Source organism: Lampris incognitus, chromosome 2 (assembly GCF_029633865.1).
Source record: "Lampris incognitus isolate fLamInc1 chromosome 2, fLamInc1.hap2, whole genome shotgun sequence".
Taxonomy (NCBI): Eukaryota; Metazoa; Chordata; class Actinopteri; order Lampriformes; family Lampridae; genus Lampris; species Lampris incognitus.
In genome coordinates this window covers 53,838,191-53,862,682 of record NC_079212.1, presented here as the reverse complement: position 1 = coordinate 53,862,682, position 24,492 = coordinate 53,838,191, and the positions used below count along the sequence as shown (strand labels likewise).

Below are 24,492 nucleotides of genomic sequence, written 5' to 3'. Positions count from 1 at the left end.
GCTGATCTAACAAACGTAACAAAGCCCATAAAACGTGAAATGTAAAAAAGAACTGAAAATAAATATTAAAACAGTCCCAAACAACGACCGGAACTTAAAAACTACTAGAACGACCGCCGCGGGTTTTAAACTCTATATTGTGTCAAGATAAATACCCAACTGAGATATTAATGCATTACATATGTTAGAATGTCTGTTATGAAACTAACTGACACCAAAATTAACATTTTAACAACTTTAACACTATTTTTCAAACAATTTGAAATGGCCGCCGTCCAACGCCTGTAAATACTGCAGCGCCTCGGTGGTAGTCATGGTGCGTCTGTAACCAGACATGTTGGACATAATCACACATCAAGTTTAGACTGTTTCTGTGCACTGGAGGGCACTAGTGTGTTTCTAGGACAGAGCAACGAACTGCACGAAGGAAATGACGCCACCAACACACGTCACAAATACTGATATGACGCACACCATCACGCACAAATTATGAGACGGTCATGTTGATCGTCCATGGTGGTTTTAGGTGGTCTTATCATAACTTTTTTTGTGCAATTGATCTAAAACTCATTTTAATGCAAATATATGTAATTTTAATGCAAATATTTGCAATTTTAGGAGCATTCAGGGAGCGGCAGGTCTGTATCTTTTTTTCACAGTTATTAAACTTTGAAAATCTAAAACGTCTTGGTCGTTCTAGTGTTAACTGAGTAGTTCACTTGATGTGCCTGTCCTAAGCTAGAAGATGTGGTTGGGACACACGTCTTTACAGATGACTACATCCTGCTCACTGCAGTAAAACATTTTTACACAAGAGCAAACATGAACACAATATGTGACAGAGAGCGCAAGAGAGAAAGTGAGACACATAGGGAGAGAATGACAAAGTCAAGCTTCAATACCTCGATTCATGATGTAGACTGTTGTACCAAATTCTGTCATCCCCAAAGACCAGCTGATGTGGTCTCTTTACAGTTTAGGATAAGATTTGGAGGAGAAAGAGAACTGGATCCAGACCTGCCGTTTGAGACAACTAACATAAGGAATGCAGATCAAGTCATTACCTGCTGGCCTTGATGTGGATCCAGCGGTTAGTATCAACTCGCATCGAGGAGCGCAGCACCACAGGGTTTGAGCCCAGGTCATAGGTCATCTGGACTCGACCATCCACAATAGCTAGTGCAATGTAGTCTGAGCGCTCCATGCCTTTTCCACTCCACAGCACCAAGCCTTGGGTAGCTTCTGTCCGGATGCTCAGCTCAAATTTATTTACCAGAAGAGCTTTCTCACTGCAAGAGAGCAACACCAGAGTTAGGCAGGCTAGCTGTTGCTAGGGCTAACTGTGGAAGGTCTAACTTGTACTGTTGCTAGTGTGTGCATTTTGGTATGTGTTTCAGTGGTATTTTGTGGTTGTGTGTAAAAACACGTTGGTGCTTATTCATGAAAGCTGCGTACGACCAAATCTGATCGTAAAATGAGCACACACAAATTTCAACGGAAATTTTGTGCTTTCATCTTTGCTGTATCTGTATGCTCAAAGCCGCATCTGGTTGGAGATGGTGTGTATTTGATCACAATATTTCAACAACCTGAGAAATGGTAGATTTGTGGTTAAATACTCATTACCTGTATAAATAACAATGGTAATAATAAAAGGAATGTGCCTAAGAATAAGAGGTGAGCACAGGGGAATGGTTTGAGTATTGTTGTGCTGCACTGACATAACCGGTCTTGTTTTTCCAGCACGTCTGTGGTCAAAGCCATGCTTGTGTTTGTGAATCTTGTGAAACGAACTGGAGATTGTAAACTTGGCTTCTGAGTTTATTTTATAGAACTATAAATAAAATATCTGCAAAGCCTATCTTGTTTAAAGAGTCGTACTACCTTCAGTTTGCTGAGACCCCTGCAGGGCTGGCAGTGTCCTTGGTGTCGCCACCATCAGTTGCAACAACAACTGACACCAACACTTCTGCACTGAGTGCAGCAGTCCTGTGCTCCATGACACGCCAGCCAAATGTGCTGGGACCACCTCTGGTCTTATCAACGCTGCTTCTGTAAGCCGACACACTTTTTTGTGCTTAGCTTAAGGTCAGAGCCTTTTTTATGTTTACCCAGAGTTCAAGTCAGAGAAAAGCTGGCCAGATTTGGCACTTAACAATTTGGTTTAGTTTTACGGAGTACACTTTAATTCATATGACGCCATTTAGATATTCATATTGTGATGCCACTTTTCAGTCTACCACAAAAAGCATCTCTGTATGTGGCGACGTCCAGCTCTGCCTCTGGGAAAGTCATGTTTCCCCTTCTTGACTGCCCTGCTGACTAAGGCCAGCCAGTGCAGTCTACATACTGCTCAGGATCGCAACAGCGGTGTAAATGAAGGTGTGTTTCACCTAAATAACACGTCATTAAGAGTAAACTAACTAAACAGCATATGCATATGACATGTTAATAGTGGGGTGATGAGTTTATTCATGTTTTTGCACATTTGAAGCTGATTTAGAATTTACACTCAAATCTAGGCTCTTTCTGATGTTGTCTGACATTCCTGGTGCTTGAGTCTGCACTCCTTTCTGTGACAGATTGATGAATAACAGCCGTTCATAAATGAAAACAGGCTAAAGATTTCAATGTGAGGTAAACATGTTTTGTTTGTGGGCACGCACGATAACACCTGCAGTCACCAGCACCTTACATGGCATGCATGATAACACCTGCAGTCACCTGCACCTTACATGGCATGCATGATAACACCTGCACCTTACATGGCATGCATGATAACACCTGCACCTTACATGGCATGCATGATAACACCTGCACCTTACATTGCATGCATGATAACACCTGCAGCTTACATGGCATGCATGATAACACCTGCACCTTACATGGCATGCATGATAACACCTGCACCTTACATTGCATGCATGATAACACCTGCAACTTACATGGCATGCATGATAACACCTGCACCTTACATTGCATGCATGATAACACCTGCACCTTACATTGCATGCATGATGACACCTGCAGTCACCTGCACCTTACATGGCATGCATGATGACACCTGCAGTCACCTGCACCTTACATGACATGCATGATGACACATGCAGTCACCTGCACCTTACATGGCATGCATGATAACACCTGCACCTGCATGGCTGTGCACCTGATAAATTTCATTTTTGAGTTTTGCGTGTGAAAGGAAATCAGACTGTTTCAGTTCCCAAACTCAGCAGAGTGTACAGTGTATAGGAAAGTGTATAGTGTATAGGAGAGTGTTAGTGTCTAGCAGAGTGTATAGTGTATAGCAGAGTGTATAGCATATAGCAGAGTGTATAGTGTATAGCAGAGTGTATAGTGTATAGGAGAGTGTATACTTTATAGCAGAGTGTATAGTGTACAGCAGAGTGTATAGTGTATAGGAGAGTGTATAGTGTATAGCAGAGTGTATAGTATATAGGAGTGTATAGCAGGGTGTATATACTGTATAGCAGAGTGTATAGTGTATAGGAGTGTATAGCAGGGTGTATAGTGTATAGCAGAGTATATACTGTATAGGAGAGTGTATACTGTATTGCAGAGCGTATAGTGTATAGGAGTGTATAGCAGAGTATATAATGTATAGGAGAGTGTATACTGTATAGCAGACTGTATAGCAGAGTGTATAGTGTATAGGAGTGTATAGTATATAGCAGAGTGTATAGTGTATAGCAGAGTGTATAGTCCCATTATGTGGTACATGTGGTCAGATAGAAAGCTGACCATCATGCTGGTTAGATCTGGAAATCATGTACGTGTAGTGCTATGTAGTGATGTGTCATGATGTGCAGTGATATGCAGTGATGTGTGGTGATATGTAGTGATGTGTCATGATGTGCCATGATGTGCAGTGATATGTAGTGATGTGCCATGATGTGCAGTGATGTGTGGTGATATGTAGTGATGTGTAGTGATATGTAGTGATGTGTGGTGATATGTAGTGATGTGTCATGATGTGCAGTGATGTGTCGTGATGTGTAGTGATATGTAGTGATGTGTGGTGATGTGTAGTGATATGTAGTGATGTGTGGTGATATGTAGTGATGTGTGGTGATATGTCGTGATGTGTAGTGATATGTCGTGATGTGTAGTGATGTGTAGTGATGTGTCGTGATGTGTAGTGATGTGTGGTGATGTGTAGTGATGTGTCGTGATGTGTGGTGATGTGCAGTGATATGTAGTAATGTGTCGTGATGTGTAGTGATATGTAGTGATGTGTGGTGATGTGTGGTGATGTGTAGTGATGTGTCGTGATGTGTAGTGATATGTAGTGATGTGTGGTGATATGTAGTGATGTGTGGTGATATGTAGTGATGTGTCGTGATGTGTAGTGATATTTAGTGATGTGTGGTGATGTGTTGTGATGTGTAGTGATGTATGTGTAGGAGTGTATATTCGTACTGTGTGATGTTTCACCATGTTTCTGAGCTTAAATGTTTTGTTGCTAACACTGAGGACAGATGAGTGGTGAGGAAGACACCACACACCATCACATCTGTATCACTTTATACAGCTGTTTGTGTGTCTGCATGTGTTGGGATGTTATGTGTGTACATGCGCATGTATGTGTGTACATGTGTGTGTTGGATTGGTGTGTGTGTGTGTGTACATGTATGTGTGTACATGTACGTGGTGTTTAGTGGGCGTGGCTGCACCTTGCACACATGCTCACAAACCAACTGAGAACATAAACAAGTCAGTGCGTGAACACAGACACACTGTAGAACAGTCACACACTTGTGTTCACAGAAGCACACACACTAACCCAGGTGGCCTGATTAAATACACATTATTTGTTTTGCTTTATTGGCTCATCATGAGCCAAACACACATACCTGCAACTTATTTATCTCTGGGGTGTGTGTGTGTGTGTGTGTGTATGTGTGTGTGTGAGAGCGAGAGAGAGAGTTGCCAATCCGTGGTTATGTAATTGTGTGCACATCTGCTGAGGTGGTGGAGATGTTAAACATGAAACGAAGACACACATGAGACATGCATGTCTTCAACAAGACAAAAAGCAGCACACAAATACATCAAAACCCACGACTGAAGAAACAAGTCACAACAAACACACAACACTGACACACACTCACATCTGCAAACACAAACATATCACAGGACAAATAGAGAACAGTCTGACAGGACACACAGAGCCAGGTGACACGTCTGTACACATGTGTGTATGTATGTATGTGTGTGTGTGTGTGTGTGTGTGTGTGTGTGTGTATGTATGTATGTACGTTTGTGTGTATGTACGTATGTATATATGTATGTACATGTGTATGTATATACGCGTGTGTGTATGTATGTACGTATGTATATAGATATGTGTATATGTGTATATATATACACACATAATACATATATATTATAAATGTATGACTATGTTACACGTGTGTATAGATATACAAGTATGTTAGATGTGTGTATAAATATATGCATGTTACATGTGTGTGTGTAAATATATGTGTATGTTACACGTGTGTGTATAAATATGAGTATGTTAGACGTGTGTGTATACATATATGAGTATGTTAGACGTGTGTATAAATATATGAGTATGTTACACGTGTGTGTGTGTGTATAAATGTGTGAGCATGTTCGACAGGTGCAGTGGACTGATATTAAGTCATGTTTTGAGTGTACTTGCTTCTGGGTACTACGGCTGGTCAGTGTGTACTATCATTACTTGACCTCGTGAGGGAAACATGGTCGCTCATCCCTGAAAACTATCTTTTCATGTACATCGTGTATTTGATTTAAGAGAGACACATTTTACTGCAGAGGGTCCTCCAAGAGAAATAAATACAAATATACACTACCGTTCAAAAGTTTGGGATCACCCAAACAATTTTGTGTTTTCCATGAAAAGTCACACTTATTCACCACCATATGTTGTGAAATGAATAGAAAATAGAGTCAAGACATTGACAAGGTTAGAAATAATGATTTGTATTTGAAATAAGATTTTTTTTACATCAAACCTTGCTTTCGTCAAAGAATCCTCCATTTGCAGCAATTACAGCATTGCAGACCTTTGGCATTCTAGCTGTTAATTTGTTGAGGTAATCTGGAGAAATTGCACCCCACGCTTCCAGAAGCAGCTCCCACAAGTTGGATTGGTTGGATGGGCACTTCTTTGAGCAGATTGAGTTTCTGGAGCATCACATTTGTGGGGTCAATTAAACGCTCAAAATGGCCAGAAAAAGAGAACTTTCATCTGAAACTCGACAGTCTATTCTTGTTCTTAGAAATGAAGGCTATTCCATGCGAGAAATTGCTAAGAAATTGAAGATTTCCTACACCGGTGTGTACTACTCCCTTCAGAGGACAGCACAAACAGGCTCTAACCAGAGTAGAAAAAGAAGTGGGAGGCCGCGTTGCACAACTGAGCAAGAAGATAAGTACATTAGAGTCTCTAGTTTTAGAAACAGACGCCTCACAGGTCCCCAACTGACATCTTCATTAAATAGTACCTGTTAGAGCCTGTTTGTGCTGTCCTCTGAAGGGAGTAGTACACACCGGTGTAGGAAATCTTCAATTTCTTAGCAATTTCTCGCATGGAATAGCCTTCATTTCTAAGAACAAGAATAGACTGTCGAGTTTCAGATGAAAGTTCTCTTTTTCTGGCCATTTTGAGCGTTTAATTGACCCCACAAATGTGATGCTCCAGAAACTCAATCTGCTCAAAGAAGTGCCCATCCAACCAATCCAACTTGTGGGAGCTGCTTCTGGAAGCGTGGGGTGCAATTTCTCCAGATTACCTCAACAAATTAACAGCTAGAATGCCAAAGGTCTGCAATGCTGTAATTGCTGCAAATGGAGGATTCTTTGACGAAAGCAAAGTTTGATGTAAAAAAAATCTTATTTCAAATACAAATCATTATTTCTAACCTTGTCAATGTCTTGACTCTATTTTCTATTCATTTCACAACATATGGTGGTGAATAAGTGTGACTTTTCATGGAAAACACGAAATTGTTTGGGTGATCCCAAACTTTTGAACGGTAGTGTAGCTGAGTACACAGTCCTGTCCAAACCCTCACACAGCTCATCAGAACCAGTACAGGGTCATCAGAACCAGTGCAGGGTCATCAGCACCGAGGTCACCGACATGGTGTAGACAAATCATAACCCGGGTGCTATACCCGTCCAAACACACCAGCTACCTCCAACATGTGTCTTTCTTCTGGCTGGTTTTAGAAGTAATTTAATTTACTTTTGAATATCCATTCATATTCAAAGGAAGAGAAAAATATATACCAACCAGAATGTTTTATGTCTCATCAACTCTAGGTGGCAGTAATGCGTAGAGAACAGATGCTGTTTAAATACCACAAGGAAGCCCCTCTGCTGTAGATCTGTCTTAACCTTTGACATGAGAGAGCTTTTAAAGTTTTCATTCATGTAAACACACATGGCAGCATGTCTGCAGAGGAGAGGGTGGGAGAGGGTGGCAGCATGTCTGCAGAGGAGAGGGTGGGAGAGAGTGGCAGCATGTCTGTAGAGGAGAGGGTGGGAGAGGAGAGGGTGGCAGCATGTCTAAAAAGGAAAGGGTGGCAGCATGTCTGCAGAGGAGAGGGCGGCAGCATGTCTGTAGAGGAGAGGGTGGCAGCATGCCTTTAGAGGAGAGGGTGGCAGCATGTCTGTAGAGGAGAGGGTGGCAGCATGTCTGCAGAGGAGAGGGTGGGAGAGAGTGGCAGCATGTCTGTAGAGGAGAGGGTGGCAGCATGTTTGTAGAGGAGAGGGTGGCAGCATGTCTGTAGAGGAGAGGGTGGCAGCATGTCTGTAGAGGAGAGGGTGGCAGCATGTTTGTAGAGGAGAGGGTAGGAAAGAGTGGCAGCATGTCTGTAGAGGAGAGGGTGGCAGCATGTCTGCAGAGGAGAGGGTGGGAGAGAGTGGCAGCATGTCTGTAGAGGAGAGGGTGGCAGCATGTTTGTAGAGGAGAGGGTGGCAGCATGTCTGTAGAGGAAAGCGTGGCAGCATGTCTGTAGAGGAGAGGGTGGCAGCATGTTTGTAGAGGAGAGGGTGGGAAAGAGTGGCAGCATGTCTGTAGAGGAGAGGGTGGGAGAGGAGAGGGTGGCAGCATGTCTAAAGAGGAGAGGGTGGCAGCATGTCTGTAGAGGAGAGGGTGGGAGAGAGTGGCAGCATGTCTGTAGAGGAGAGGGTGGCAGCATGTCTGCAGAGGAGAGGGTGGGAGAGAGTGGCAGCATGTCTGTAGAGGAGAGGGTGGGAGAGGAGAGGGTGGCAGCATGTCTAAAGAGGAGAGGGTGGCAGTATGTCTAAAGAGGAGAGGGTGGCAGCATGTCTGCAGAGGAGAGGGCGGCAGCATGTCTGTAGAGGAGAGGGTGGCAGCATGTTTGTAGAGGAGAGGGTGGCAGCATGTCTGTAGAGGAAAGGGTGGCAGCATGTCTGTAGAGGAGAGGGTGGCAGCATGTTTGTAGAGGAGAGGGTGGGAGAGAGTGGCAGCATGTCTGTAGAGGAGAGGGTGGGAGAGGAGAGGGTGGCAGCATGTCTAAAGAGGAGAGGGTGGCAGCATGTCTGTAGAGGAGAGGGTGGGAGAGGGTGGCAGCATGTCTAGAGGAGAGGGTGGCAGCATGTCTGCAGAGGAGAGGGTGGGAGAGAGTGGCAGCATGTCTGTAGAGGAGAGGGTGGGAGAGGAGAGGGTGGCAGCATGTCTAAAGAGGAGAGGGTGGCAGCGTGTCTGTAGAGAGGAGAGGGTGGGAGAGAGTGGCAGCATGTCTGTAGAGGAGAGGGTGGCAGCATGTCTGCAGAGGAGAGGGTGGGAGAGAGTGGCAGCATGTCTGTAGAGGAGAGGGTGGGAGAGGAGAGGGTGGCAGCATGTCTAAAGAGGAGAGGGTGGCAGCATGTCTAAAGAGGAGAGGGTGGCAGCATGTCTGAAGAGGAGAGGGCGGCAGCATGTCTGTAGAGGAGAGGGTGGCAGCATGTCTGTAGAGGAGAGGGTGGCAGCATGTCTGTAGAGGAGAGGGTGGCAGCATGTCTGCAGAGGAGAGGGTGGGAGAGAGTGGCAGCATGTCTGTAGAGGAGAGGGTGGCAGCATGTTTGTAGAGGAGAGGGTGGCAGCATATCTGTAGAGGAAAGGGTGGCAGCATGTCTGTAGAGGAGAGGGTGGCAGCATGTTTGTAGAGGAGAGGGTGGGAAAGAGTGGCAGCATGTCTGTAGAGGAGAGGGTGGGAGAGGAGAGGGTGGCAGCATGTCTAAAGAGGAGAGGGTGGCAGCATGTCTGTAGAGGAGAGGGTGGGAGAGGGTGGCAGCATGTCTAGAGGAGAGGGTGGCAGCATGTCTGCAGAGGAGAGGGTGGGAGAGAGTGGCAGCATGTCTGTAGAGGAGAGGGTGGGAGAGGAGAGGGTGGCAGCATGTCTAAGGAGGGGGTGGCAGCGTGTCTGTAGAGAGGAGAGGGTGGGAGAGAGTGGCAGCATGTCTGTAGAGGAGAGGGTGGCAGCATGTCTGCAGAGGAGAGGGTGGGAGAGAGTGGCAGCATGTCTGTAGAGGAGAGGGTGGGAGAGGAGAGGGTGGCAGCATGTCTAAAGAGGAGAGGGTGGCAGCATGTCTAAAGAGGAGAGGGTGGCAGCATGTCTGTAGAGGAGAGGTTTGCAGCATGTCTTTAGAGGAGAGGGTGGCAGCATGTCTGTAGAGGAGAGGGTGGCAGCATGTCTGCAGAGGAGAGGGTGGCAGCATGTCTGTAAAGAGGAAAGGGTGGCAGCATGTCTGTAGAGGAGAGGGTGGCAGCATGTCTGTAGAGAGGAAAGGGTGGCAGCATGTCTGTAGAGGAGAGGGATGGAAGGTCGCAAGCAGAGGGAGACTCACCTGTGGTCAGACGGCTTCTCCAGCGACTCAGGACTTAAGTGAGCAGGGGAGAAAGTTGAGGGCATGCAATATAAGTGCAAGACATTCATAGGAGGAAAGAAAGGAAGGAAGGAGGGAGTTTGTGACCCTAGCCGGGTGATTTACAGTGAATCAACATTGTAAAAGGTGTGGATTTTTGCTCTAGAACCATGAAAACTGGATCTTCTCTCTGGAAAAGTACTTGGTTGTTCTATGACGGCATAAATGTGTAGCATGGCACTGATCAGACCAGAAACAGAGTGAGGTTTTTAACATAACGCCCCAAAGACCACTGGGATGGACCTGGAAAGGTAATGCAACGAAACACCCACGATTAATTAATAAATGTGTCTATGTGAGCGCCAAGTTTGAGAAGACAATGAGCCTCATTACGAAAGCAGGATCAGAACTTTTACCTTTGCAAATCATTTGCACACATTTACACAACACATGCAGTATTGATGAAAGTTTTCTGGAGTCGTGTTAGTTTATGAAAATGTCCACTTTTTACGACACCTCACCAGCCCTGTATTCTACTGAGGACGGAGTGGTATTGTTTGATGGATTCATTAGATGTAAGTTTGATTTCTTAGTCATGAGAGTTTTTGTGTCTGATCAGGTCATGCCACTGCACACGCTGCTGGAGAACAGTTTTCTGGTTGTAAAACATAACTCTTCTGTGAAAGGTTAATCTCTTTCAGTCTTTTGGAAGCCGTTCTTTTCTTCTGCAAAATTAGGACCTTCCCTTGCCTCCTCTGAGGGGAATGAATGGATGTCACTTGATGGTAATCATTTCTGACATCAGCCTCTGACAGCAGCGTAACGGGGCTCGGTCGGTGTTGGTTAACATACACACGAGTATATATATGAATGAGATCTGTGCTCCACGGCGTCTGTAAATCAAGCAGGAAAACACACTGTCACAGTAACGGGACAACTGCATGGCACCACCAGCTGTGTGCCTCTGCTCAGTTACATTCTCTGTGTGCAGAGATGCTACGTAGCAGTAGCTGAGGAAAAAAAGGATGCTGACAAAATTAGGGTCAGGGATCCCTGCTCGCTGCTCAGGGTGAAGGCTAGTGAAGATCTTCACTTCCACGACGAGGCTAACGCACACTGATCTGACATCTCAGATGTCGAGACGAGAACGAGGAGCAGCCAGGGAGTGGTGTAGAGACTGTTACTGACGTTAACCCAGGGCTGAGGGGGAAGTAACTTTCTTTACAACGCCAGTCATGTGAAACTCTTTACCCCTCTCAGAATACTGCTCGGCTTTAATTCACACCGATTATACTCCCAGCTTTTACTGGACATGACCCTCATTAAAGTCTACAGTCTTGCACCGAGGACAGCGGTGTCCTCCATCCTCCCTGCAGTCATCATAAGTCATGTCATGTCATGTCCCTGGCTACTTTGTTGGCCTGCAGGATGTAGAAATCCAAATTTAAATGTAATTTAAAAAGGAACTACTGTGATTGAAAAGCAGTTGCCACTCTCTATAGCTGATTCCATATGTGTCTGATTCCATATGTGGCCACATTCCAGATCCAGTCTTGGTGTAAGAAAAATAGCAGAAACGTTGCATTGACAGGAAATGTGAGCTGAATGGATTTGGCCTGGTTTGAACTGAATCTTGAGTTGTAGAGGTTACTTACCAAGCTAATGAGCAGGAAGAAACACATTTAATTTCTAAGTCATGGCCACAGGCTTTCTCACTACTGATTAAACAGCGAGTGATGCTGGGCATGAGGCTGCTGCCAGGACTTGAGAAGGGCAATTTGATTTATCCACTTGTAGTTTTGCAGGAATCTCATTGATATTCAATGCAAGGTAGTAACATTCATTTTGCAGTGGGGAGAGGGAGAACATGCATACAAGCTGCATATTCTTGAAAGAAGAATAACTTCACTAAGACTTTGAACACAATGCATATCATGCACACAGACATGCTTCCCTGTATGCTGGAGGACAAATCCTCTCATCACTGGGGTATTCTAAAGATCATAAAGCCTTTCAGATAACATGGTGGCTTTGCTCCCTGAATTTAAAGGTACTTTTATGTTATGGATGATACATGTTTTGTGTGCATGTAGATGAAACAGTGACAGGTAACATGTATGGATGATGCATGTTTTGTGTGCATGTAGATGAAACAGTGACAGGTAACATGTATGGATGATGCATGTTTTGTGTGCATGTAGATGAAACAGTGACAGGTAACATGTATGGATGATGCATGTTTTGTGTGCATGTAGATGAAACAGTGACAGGTAACATGTATGGATGATGCATGTTTTGTGTGCATGTAGATGAAACAGTGACAGGTAACATGTATGGATGATGCATGTTTTGTGTGCATGTAGATGAAACAGTGACAAGTAACGTGGATGTACTTCTGATCAGGTCAGTTATGGAGATCACTGTTGTGGTTGCTGTTAGTTCAGCTTCAGCTGAAGCTGGAAAATGCCCAGAGGTAAATCTTACTTACTCTGGAATCTCATTAGTCAGTTGGCTTCAGAGGAAAGGAGACAGAGAGGGACACTGACATGAGACGAGAGACAAGGCAGACAGTGATAAGGAAGACAAACAGACAAGAGGACAAGCACTGGCAACGCTGACAACAAGCAACACAGACACGGATCAGACACACATGTTCTTCAACACTTGCTGAGCAGTTATGTTTGTGTGCGTCAGCGCACATCAGTACAAGTGTGTGAGTCTGTGTGTGTCCACAGCTCTCATAAAACTAAAGATGTGGCTCATCTTCAGACCTCTTCATGTCTGTGTGAGGAACTGACAGACATGTAGATAGAGAGTGCTAGATATAGCTCATCTCATCACTGGCCTGCAGGAACTATTCTAGGTCTACAACCTCGATAAAAACTATTCTAGGCTTCTACAACCTCAATAAAAACTATTCTGGGCTTCTACAACCTTGATAAAAAACTATTCTAGGCTTCTACAACCTCAATAAAAACTATTCTGGGCTTCTACAACCTCGATGAAAAACTATTCTAGGCTTCTACAACCTCAATAAAAACTATTCTGGGCTTCTACAACCTCGATAAAAACTATCCTGGGCTTGTCTGTGAAGGTTCTCATTCATCCAGGTCATGGTTATCCAAAGGAGTTGAATCATATTCTGGGCTTCTACAACCTCAATAGAAACTATTCTAAACTTCTACAACCTTGATAAAAACTATTCTGGGCTTCTACAACCTCGATAAAAACTATTCTGGGCTTCTACAACCTCAATAAAAAACTATTCTAGGCTTCTACAACCTCGATAAAAACTATTCTGAGCTTCTAAAACCTCGATAAAAACTATTCTGAGCTTCTACAACCTCGATAAAAACTATTCTGGGCTTGTCTGTGAAGGTTCTCATTCATCCAGGTCATGGTTATCCAAAGGAGTTGAATCAATTACAGTTGCACTTGATTCAACTCCTTTGGATATTCTGGGCTTCTACAACCTCAATAGAAACTATTCTAAACTTCTACAACCTTGATAAAAACTATTCTAGGCTTCTACAACCTTGATAAAAACTATTCTAGGCTTCTACAATGTTGAAAAAACTATTCTAGGCTTCTACAACCTCAATAAAAACTATTCTAGGCTTCTACAACCTCAATAAAAACTATTCTAAGCTTCTACAACCTCGATAAAAGCTATTCTGGACTTCTACAACCTTGATAAAAACTATTCTAGACTTCTACAACCTTGATAAAAACTATTCTAGGCTTCTACAACCTCGATAAAAACTATTCTGAGCTTCTAAAACCTCGATAAAAACGATTCTGGGCTTCTACAACCTTGATAAAAACGATTCTAAGCTTCTACAACCTCGATAAAAACTATTCTGGGCTTCTACAACCTCGATAAAAACTATTCTAGGCTTCTACAATCTCAATAAAAACTAATCCGGGGTTCTACAACCTCGATAAAAACTATCCCGGGCTTCTACAACCTCGATAAAAACTATTCTGAGCTTCTACAACCTCGATAAAAACTATTCTGAGCTTCTACAATCTCAATAAAAACTAATCCGGGGTTCTACAACCTCAATAAAAACTATGCTGGGCTTCTACAACCTCGATAAAAACTATTCTGGGCTTCTACAACCTCGATAAAAACTATTCTGGGCTTCTACAACCTCGATAGAAACTATTCTGAGCTTCTACAACCTCGATAAAAACTATTCTGAGCTTCTACAACCTCGATAAAAACTATTCTGAGCTTCTACAACCTCGATAAAAACTATTCTGGGCTTCTACTACCTTGATAAAAACTATTCTAGGCTTCTACAATCTCAATAAAAACTAATCCGGGGTTCTACAACCTCAGTAAAAACTATGCTGGGCTTGTACAACCTCGATAAAAACTATGCTGGGCTTGTACAACCTCGATAAAAACTATTCTGGGCTTCTACAACCTCGATAAAAACTATTCTGGGCTTCTACAACCTCGAATGAAACTATTCTGGGCTTGTACAGCCTTGATAAAAACTGTTCTGGGCTTCTACAACCTCAATAAAAACTAGCTGTGGGATGAAAATTTTATTTACTTTAGTATCGTGATTTTTTTTTCATTATTTTTTGATTCCTGAATCGAGAGAGGACAGTTTTCAAGTTCACTTTCATAGGTGAAAGATGTTAATTTAAAGGCTCAAATGTGTGCTGTGTGCAATTTTCAGGGGCTCTGTTCATTTTGGCCTAGCATTACATTTTATTGATTATTTTCTTATGGCACTAGCTTTTTTTAGGATTAAGTACTGCATAATAAATGCATAGCTTGTTGTGACTGAATATGGTTTTGGTATGTATTGTTCTTTCTGGGGTATCTGTTGTTGTGTGGGGCAGCTTTTCTTATGCTTTTACAGGCATGACTAAAGCTTAGAGATTTTGTAGAGCATAGATTTGGCCCTGTGATGGCCTGGCGGCCTGTACAGGGTGTCTCCCCACCTGCCACCCACTGACTGCTGGGATTTTAGATAATGGATGGATGGATGGATGGATGGATGGATGGATGGATGGCACTAGCTTGATAATAATAATAATCCATCCATTCATCCATTATCTAAACCACTTATCCTGCTCTCAGGGTCGCGAGGATGCTGGAGTCTATCCCAGCAGTCATTGGGCAGCAGGTGGGGAGACACCCTAGACAGACCACCAGGCCATCACAGATAATAATAATAATAATAATAACTAATAATAATAACATTAATACTAATTGTAATAGAGTAATAATAATAATTATAATAATATAATTAAAAAATAATGATAATGATAACAAAATAATAATAATAATAATAATAATAACTACATTGGTGAGCATGAACAGCTAAATGTAGCACATTACTTCAAAAATAATTTTATTTACCACTTTTATATGCAGTAGAGCAATGACGCTGCTGAAATAAAACTCAGCAAGACTGACTGACGTGTGATGTGCACTGATTTTGGAAACATGACTCATGACACAGTCTGCAGAAGTGTATGACTCCGCTTTTTCCCATGGTCTAGTGTTAAAAAGTAAACAAAAATGGCAATAAAGCGTAATATTGAATCGCAATACTTGAGAATCACAATACATATTGAACTGGCACCCAAGTATCGTCATAGTATGGAATCGGGAGATAAGCATATCGCTCTAGCCCTAAAACAACCACTTACCCCCAACCACAATCTTTAATAAGACATTAAAAATTGCAAGAATTTTTTTTTCAGATTTCCATTTGGGGAGAAGAATGAGATGCACATGTACAACACCATGCTGAAAAGATGCTTAAACTAAACCAGTTTAGGAGTGTTTCCACTGAAACTTAGTGAAAGGAGTGCAGCACAGGGAATCGGGGCCACTGGGCATCACTGTAATGGTGAGCTGTATATCTGTGATGGTGAGCTGCCTCACCATGATGGTGAGCTGCATATCTGTGATGGTGAGCTGCCTCACCGTGATGGTGAGCTACATCACCGTGGTGGTGAGCTGCATCACTGTGATGGTGAGCTACCTCACCATGATGGTGAGCTACATCAACGTGGTGGTGAGCTGCATCACTGTGATGGTGAGCTGCCTCACCAAGCCAAGTCAAAAGCATCCGAGATGTGGAGCAGAGTGGGTTAATATCGTAGAGTCCTAGCACTGCTGACACCATGACTATTGTCATCACACATTACTGAAGGAGGACATAGACGGAGGTAATGAAGATAATAAATATCGCCATGGAGATGGCAGACGTTTAGATGTCCTCTTTCTTACCTCCTTGTAACGGCGTTGTGATACTCGATGAATGTCTGGCCATCAAAGGCGATAGCTTCTATCTCTCCAGCGGACTTCTCAAAAATGGCTGTCAAGGAGTGAGCATGAAGTATTTCAGAATGAGATCACACCAACCAATCGAGAAGAGCTTGTACTTATTAGAAGCAGAGACAGTGGGATGGTAAGGCGGGTGGGTGGGGACATGGGGTTATACATTTGCAGTATTAATTAACATTAAAGGGATGGACAGTCTTTCACACAAGGGTAAGATGATGGCAGTGTGTGTCTGTGTGTGTAGCGAGGGTGTGTTTGTGTGTAAAAAGGACATCCATGCATCCTTGTCCACACCAACGTGGATACATCTGCAACATCTTTTGTTGGCCTTTCACCCAAACTAAGCCAACGTGTGACCACTGAAAACGTATCTTTTCAAACACACTGAAGTGGAACGATTTGAAAACACCAGTCTCGTGTTGTATGACTGCTGGGATGACAGTGACTGCTGGGATAGGCTCCAGCATCCCTGCCACCCTGACCGCAGGATAAGCGGTTCAGATAATGGATGGCTGGACAGTCTCGTGTTGTGATGTGGATGGGGAACATGGAGCTTATGGGAAACGCTGACGTATGATTATCTCTGATGTCAGGTACCATGCCAGCTCAGCTGGCTTGTGCAGGTCCAACAGAAGACACTCATAGGACCACACCAGTGTTTCTGCACCTTATAATTTACTAAAAATGCATGTATTTACATTACTCCTGAAGCATTTTCCAAAGCAAACTGTCGCTGTTATATATATATACATATACATATACATATATATATACATATATATATACATATATATATATATATATATATATATATATATATATATATATATATATATATATATATATTGTGGCGGACACTAGGGGCTATGCCCATCACCCAGCAGGGCTGTGAGCTGGGGGCGTGGTTTACGTTCCAGGGCTCTCTGGTGCAGGGTTGTTCCTGTTTCAGTTTGGTTTTTGGAGCTGAGGAATAAAGTTCAAACTCGCCTTCATCTCCTGTGTTTTTCCTCATCCTGCCACATTATATATTTTTAATTTTTTCCCTTTTTGTCCCCAACTGTATCTGGCCAATTATCTCACTCTTCCGAGCTGTCCGGATCGCTGCTCCACCCCCTCTAACGATCTGGGGAGGGCTGCAGACTACCACGTCTCCTCCCATACAAGTGGAGCCCCCAGCCGCTTCTTTACACCTGACTGAGGAGTTTCACCAGGGGGACGTAGTGCATGGGAGGATCACGCTATTCCCTCCAGTTCCCCCTCCCCCCCGAACAGGTGCCCCGACCGACCAGAGGAGGTGCTAGTGCAGCGACCAGAACACATACCCACGTCCGGCTTCCCACCCGCAGAAACGGCCAATTGTGTCTGTAGGAACGCCCGACCAAGCCGGAGGTAATGGGATTCGAACCCACAATCCCCGTGTTGAGAGGCAATTGTTTAGATTTTTTGAATGTTTTTTTCCTCACGTCCATTCAGCCATGACTTCCATTCATTTTAGTAGAGTATGAAAATCAGCTTGCAGAGACTTGAAATGTATAACCAGAAACATAGTCGACCGGTTGTCCAGAGTGATGGATTGTCTGTCTCAGGTAAGTTTCCAGTCTCTGCACGCTGGTTTGTTTTCATACCGTACTGACCACTGGAAACCACCGGCTGCCTGGAGGGAAAAATGCATTCAATAAAATCTAATCTCTACGGTATGCTTTGGAAGGTGGTTGGGGTAATGTGTAATTTAAGTTATTGTCATAAATGGGCTAGAACATCACAGGTGTAGTTCTAGAACATCACAGGTATAGTTCTTTAAGTGATTTTCTCATATTTTGCCGTTTCTACGCAGACAGCAAACGTTTCAAAAATGATCTGAGAACAATCGTGTGTACGGAAAACTTTCCATCTGTTTTCAACATTAAAACGACTTTGACCATTTTCCAATTTCTTGGGATTCTTGTCGGCATGGGCTGAGTGAGCTGTGTGGCAGTGTGACATGAACATGACATGGACATAATCAGTCAGCTGGTCTGTTACTTTACTGTCATAACCTGCTGGTTCCATCTGAAACACGACAGTACAGCATTGTCACAAGAAAAACACCACACGCCTGAGCTCTGAAACCAAGAGTGCTGAATTTCTTGGATCTATGGAAATACAGTAACTTGCAGAAATATGATTTGTCTACTACAATCTAAAAATAAACATGAAGCCATCAGAAGGTGACTTAAGTCAATCCAGATGAGTGACTTACTATGCAAACCAGATACTTATCCAAGAGAAAACACAAAACAACAAAAGCACCAACTAATACATATGTTTCAACTTTGGATTCCACATGCAGGTGTGTCAGCAAGGCTCAGCACCTGCACACCCTCTGGCTCACTATGCTGCAACTGAACTGAACAAAGAGGTCTTGAAGAAGCTCAGCGAAGGCCAGCACACTTACCATTCTGACAGTGTCCCCCCGAGAAGCCGCTGAGGCACACACACTCGTAGCTGTCCAGCTGAGGGCTGCAGCGCCCGCCATTGTGGCAGGGCTCTTGAGAGCACTGGTGGCCCTGGAACATGGCCACATTACTGGAATGCAGGGCGTTCTCCTGCCTGAGGATGGGTGTGCCCATTAGGGTGATCTGGAAAATCATGAGAGAGAGATTACACCTGGTGCACTAGAGATTAGCCCAGGCTAATAGTTATATTAAGGCCCTGACACACCAGGCTGACAGCCAATGCCAGGCCATCGCTGAGCGTCGGCTGATTCAGCATGTTGAATCGGCGGAACCCGTCAGTGAGAGAGATCACTCTGATTGGCTGTTCAGTCTTTGTGGTGTGTTCAAGTGCTACAGATTGCAGGCGACTTGAGGCGACGCAACAGTCGGCCTCCGTCGCTGCTGGTCGGTTTGGTGTGTCTGGGCCCATACAGTTCCAAAAGGAATGAGCATAGAAGGTGTTATATGTAAGACTGACACCATGAACTTTCAAGGGATCTGAATTCTTAAAAAAAACACAGCTTAACTCAGTCCATCTCCCTCACCCCTATCGCCCTCACGTATCAGCTACACGTTTCTCACTCCTATGTCCCTCACGTATCAGCTACACGTTTCTCACTCCTATCTCCCTCACGTATCAGCTACACGTTTCTGACTTCTATCTCCCTCGCGTATCAGATACACGTTTCACACTCCTATCTCCCTCACGTATTAGCTACACATTTCTCACTCCTATCTCCCTCACGTATCAGATACACGTTTCTCACTCCTATCTCCCTCACGTATCAGATACAAGTTTCTCACTCCCATCTCCCTCACGTATCATGTACTTGTTTCTCACTCCCATCTCCCTCATGTATCATGTACTTGTTTCTCACTCCCATATCCCTCACGTATCAGATACACGTTTCTCACTCCTATCTCCCTCACGTATCAGGTACTCGTTTCTCACTCCTATCACCCTCACGTATCAGGTACTCGTTTCTCACTCCTATCTCCCTCACGTATCAGGTACTCCTATCTCCCTCACGTATCAGGTACTCGTTTCTCACTCCTATCTCCCTCACGTATCATGTACTCCCATCTCCCTCACGTATCAGGTACATGTTTCTCACCCCTATCTCCCTCATGTATCAGGTACTTGTTTCTCATTTCTATCCCCCTCATGTATCAGGTACTTGTTTCTCTCTCCCATCTCTCTCACGTATCAGGTACATGTTTCTCACTCCCATCTCCCTCACTCCCATCTCCCTCACGTATCATGTACTTGTTTCTAAATCCCATCTCCCTCACGTATCAGATACACGTTTCTCACTCCTATCTCCCTCCTGTATCAGGTACTTGTTTCTCATTTCTATCCCCCTCATGTATCAGGTACTTGTTTCTCACTCCCATCTCCCGCAAGTATCAGGTACATGTTTCTCACTCCTATCTCCCTCATATATCAGGTACTTATTTCTCACTCCTATCCCCCTCACGTATCAGGTACTCGTTTCACACTCCTATCTCCCTCACGTATCAGGTACTTGTTTCTCACTCCTATCACCCTCATGTATCAGATACACGTTTCTCACTCCCATCTCCTTCACGTATCAGGTACACATTTCTCATTCCCATCTACCTCACTCCCATCTCCCTCGCGTATCATGTACTTGTTTCTCACTCCCATCTCCCTCACGTATAAGATACACGTTTCTCACTCCTATCACCCTCACGTACCATGTACTCCTATCTCCCTCACGTATCAGGTACACATTTCTCACTCCCATCTCCCTCATGTATCAGGTACATGTTTCTCACTCCTATCTCCCACCTGTATCAGGTACTTGTTTCTCACTCCTATCCCCCTCACGTATCAGGTACTCGTTTCTCACTCCTATCTCCCTCACGTATCAGGTACTTGTTTCTCACTCCTATCACCCTCACGTATCAGATACACGTTTCTCACTCCCATCTCCCTCACGTATCATGTACACGTTTCTCACTCCCATCTCCCTCACGTATCATGTACTTGTTTCTCACTCCCATCTCCCTCACGTATCAGATACACGTTTCTCACTCCTATCTCCCTCACGTATCAGGTACTCGTTTCTCACTCCTATCACCCTCACGTATCAGGTACTCGTTTCTCACTCCTATCTCCCTCACGTATCAGGTACTCCTATCTCCCTCACGTATCAGGTACTCGTTTCTCACTCCTATCTCCCTCACGTATCATGTACTCCTATCTCCCTCACGTATCAGGTACACATTTCTCACTCCCATCTCTCTCACGTATCAGGTACATGTTTCTCACGTATCAGGTACTTGTTTCTCATTTCTATCCCCCTCATGTATCAGGTACTTGTTTCTCACTCCCATCTCCTTCACGTATCAGGTACATGTGTCTCACTCCTATCTCCCTCATATATCAGGTACTTGTTTCTCACTCCTATCCCCCTCACGTATCAGGTACTCGTTTCACACTCCTATCTCCCTCACGTATCAGGTACTTGTTTCTCACTCCTATCACCCTCATGTATCAGATACACGTTTCTCACTCCCATCTCCTTCACGTATCATGTACACATTTCTCATTCCCATCTCCCTCACTCCCATCTACCTCACGTATCATGTACTTGTTTCTCACTCCCATCTCCCTCACGTATCAGATACACGTTTTCTCACTCCTATCACCCTCACGTACCATGTACTCCTATCTCCCTCACATATCAGGTACACATTTCTCACTCCCATCTCCCTCATGTATCAGGTACACGTTTCTCACTCCTATCTCCCACCTGTATCAGGTACTTGTTTCTCACTCCTATCCCCCTCACGTATCAGGTACTCGTTTCTCACTCCTATCTCCCTCACGTATCAGGTACTTGTTTCTCACTCCTATCACCCTCACGTATCAGATACACGTTTCTCACTCCCATCTCCCTCACGTATCATGTACACGTTTCTCACTCCCATCTCCCTCACGTATCATGTACTTGTTTCTCACTCCCATCTCCCTCACGTATCAGATACACGTTTCTCACTCCTATCTCCCTCACGTATCAGGTACTCGTTTCTCACTCCTATCACCCTCACGTATCAGGTACTCGTTTCTCACTCCTATCTCCCTCACGTATCAGGTACTCCTATCTCCCTCACGTATCAGGTACTCGTTTCTCACTCCTATCTCCCTCACGTATCATGTACTCCTATCTCCCTCACGTATCAGGTACACATTTCTCACTCCCATCTCTCTCACGTATCAGGTACATGTTTCTCACTCCTATCTCCCTCACGTATCAGGTACTTGTTTCTCATTTCTATCCCCCTCATGTATCAGGTACTTGTTTCTCACTCCCATCTCCCTCACGTAACAGGTACATGTGTCTCACTCCTATCTCCCTCATGTATCAGGTACGTGTTTCTCAGTTCTATCCCCCTCATGTATCAGGTACTCATTTCTAACTCCTATCTCCCTCACATATCAGGTACACGTTTCTCACTCCTATCTCCCTCACGTATCAGGTACCAGCTTCTCACTCCTATCACCCTCACGTATTAGGTACTCGTTTCTCACTCCTATCCCCCTCACGTATCAGGTACTCGTTTCACACTCCTATCTCCCTCACGTATCAGGTACTTGTATCTCACTCCTATCACCCTCATGTATCAGATACACGTTTCTCACTCCCATCTCCCTCACGTATCATGTACACGTTTCTCATTCCCATCTCCCTCACTCCCATCTCCCTCACGTATCATGTACTTGTTTCTCACTCCCATTTCCCTCACGTATCAGATACACGTTTCTCACTCCTATCTCCCTCACGTATCAGGTACTCGTTTCTCACTCCTATCACCCTCACGTACCATGTACTCCTATCTCCCTCACGTATCAGGTACACATTTCTCAGTCCCATCTCCCTCACGTATCAGGTACATGTTTCTCACTCCTATCTCCCACCTGTATCAGGTAGTTGTTTCTCACTCCTATCCCCCTCACGTATCAGGTACTCGTTTCTCACTCCTATCTCCCTCACGTATCAGGTACTTGTTTCTCACTCCTATCACCCTCACGTATCAGATACACGTTTCTCACTCCCATCTCCCTCACGTATCATGTACACGTTTCTCACTCCCATCTCCCTCACGTATCAGATACACGTTTCTCACTCCTATCTCCCTCACGTATCAGGTACTCGTTTCTCACTCCTATCACCCTCACGTATCAGGTACTCGTTTCTCACTCCTATCTCCCTCACGTATCATGTACTCCCATCTCCCTCACGTATCAGGTACATGTTTCTCACCCCTATCTCCCTCATGTATCAGGTACTTGTTTCTCATTTCTATCCCCCTCATGTATCAGGTACTTGTTTCTCTCTCCCATCTCTCTCACGTATCAGGTACATGTTTCTCACTCCCATCTCCCTCACTCCCATCTCCCTCACGTATCATGTACTTGTTTCTAAATCCCATCTCCCTCACGTATCAGATACACGTTTCTCACTCCTATCTCCCTCCTGTATCAGGTACTTGTTTCTCATTTCTATCCCCCTCATGTATCAGGTACTTGTTTCTCACTCCCATCTCCCGCAAGTATCAGGTACATGTTTCTCACTCCTATTTCCCTCATATATCAGGTACTTATTTCTCACTCCTATCCCCCTCACGTATCAGGTACTCGTTTCACTCTCCTATCTCCCTCACGTATCAGGTACTTGTTTCTCACTCCTATCACCCTCATGTATCAGATACACGTTTCTCACTCCCATCTCCTTCACGTATCATGTACACATTTCTCATTCCCATCTCCCTCACTCCCATCTCCCTCACGTATCAGGTACTTGTTTCTCACTCCCATCTCCCTCACTTATCAGATACACGTTTCTCACTCCTATCACCCTCACGTACCATGTACTCCTATCTCCCTCACGTATCAGGTACACATTTCTCACTCCCATCTCCCTCATGTATCAGGTACATGTTTCTCACTCCTATCTCCCACCTGTATCAGGTACTTGTTTCTCACTCCTATCCCCCTCACGTATCAGGTACTCGTTTCTCACTCCTATCTCCCTCACGTATCAGGTACTTGTTTCTCACTCCTATCACCCTCACGTATCAGATACACGTTTCTCACTCCCATCTCCCTCACGTATCATGTACACGTTTCTCACTCCCATCTCCCTCACGTATCATGTACTTGTTTCTCACTCCCATCTCCCTCACGTATCAGATACACGTTTCTCACTCCTATCTCCCTCACGTATCAGGTACTCGTTTCTCACTCCTATCACCCTCACGTATCAGGTACTCGTTTCTCACTCCTATCTCCCTCACGTATCAGGTACTCCTATCTCCCTCACGTATCAGGTACTCGTTTCTCACTCCTATCTCCCTCACGTATCATGTACTCCTATCTCCCTCACGTATCAGGTACACATTTCTCACTCCCATCTCTCTCACGTATCAGGTACATGTTTCTCACTCCTATCTCCCTCACGTATCAGGTACATGTGTCTCACTCCTATCTCCCTCATATATCAGGTACTTGTTTCTCACTCCTATCCCCCTCACGTATCAGGTACTCGTTTCACACTCCTATCTCCCTCACGTATCAGGTACTTGTTTCTCACTCCTATCACCCTCATGTATCAGATACACGTTTCTCACTCCCATCTCCTTCACGTATCATGTACACATTTCTCATTCCCTCTCCCTCACTCCCATCTCCCTCACGTATCATGTACTTGTTTCTCACTCCCATCTCCCTCACGTATCAGATACACGTTTCTCACTCCTATCACCCTCACGTACCATGTACTCCTATCT

At 44.3% G+C, this 24,492-nt stretch overlaps 1 protein-coding gene across 1 annotated transcript in view; it reads right to left on the bottom strand.

The window, feature by feature from the left end:
- The window catches only part of agrn (agrin), a 556,768-nt gene that overhangs the window by 23,153 nt on the left and 509,123 nt on the right, over nucleotides 1-24,492 (bottom strand). Inside the window, exons 29-31 of the mRNA XM_056300025.1 lie at nucleotides 18,636-18,819; nucleotides 16,148-16,235; nucleotides 1,065-1,289 (exon numbers count right to left, since the gene is read on the bottom strand). Coding sequence (XP_056156000.1) covers nucleotides 1,065-1,289; nucleotides 16,148-16,235; nucleotides 18,636-18,819 — 497 coding nt within the window. The remainder of the gene's footprint in view (nucleotides 1-1,064; nucleotides 1,290-16,147; nucleotides 16,236-18,635; nucleotides 18,820-24,492) is intronic.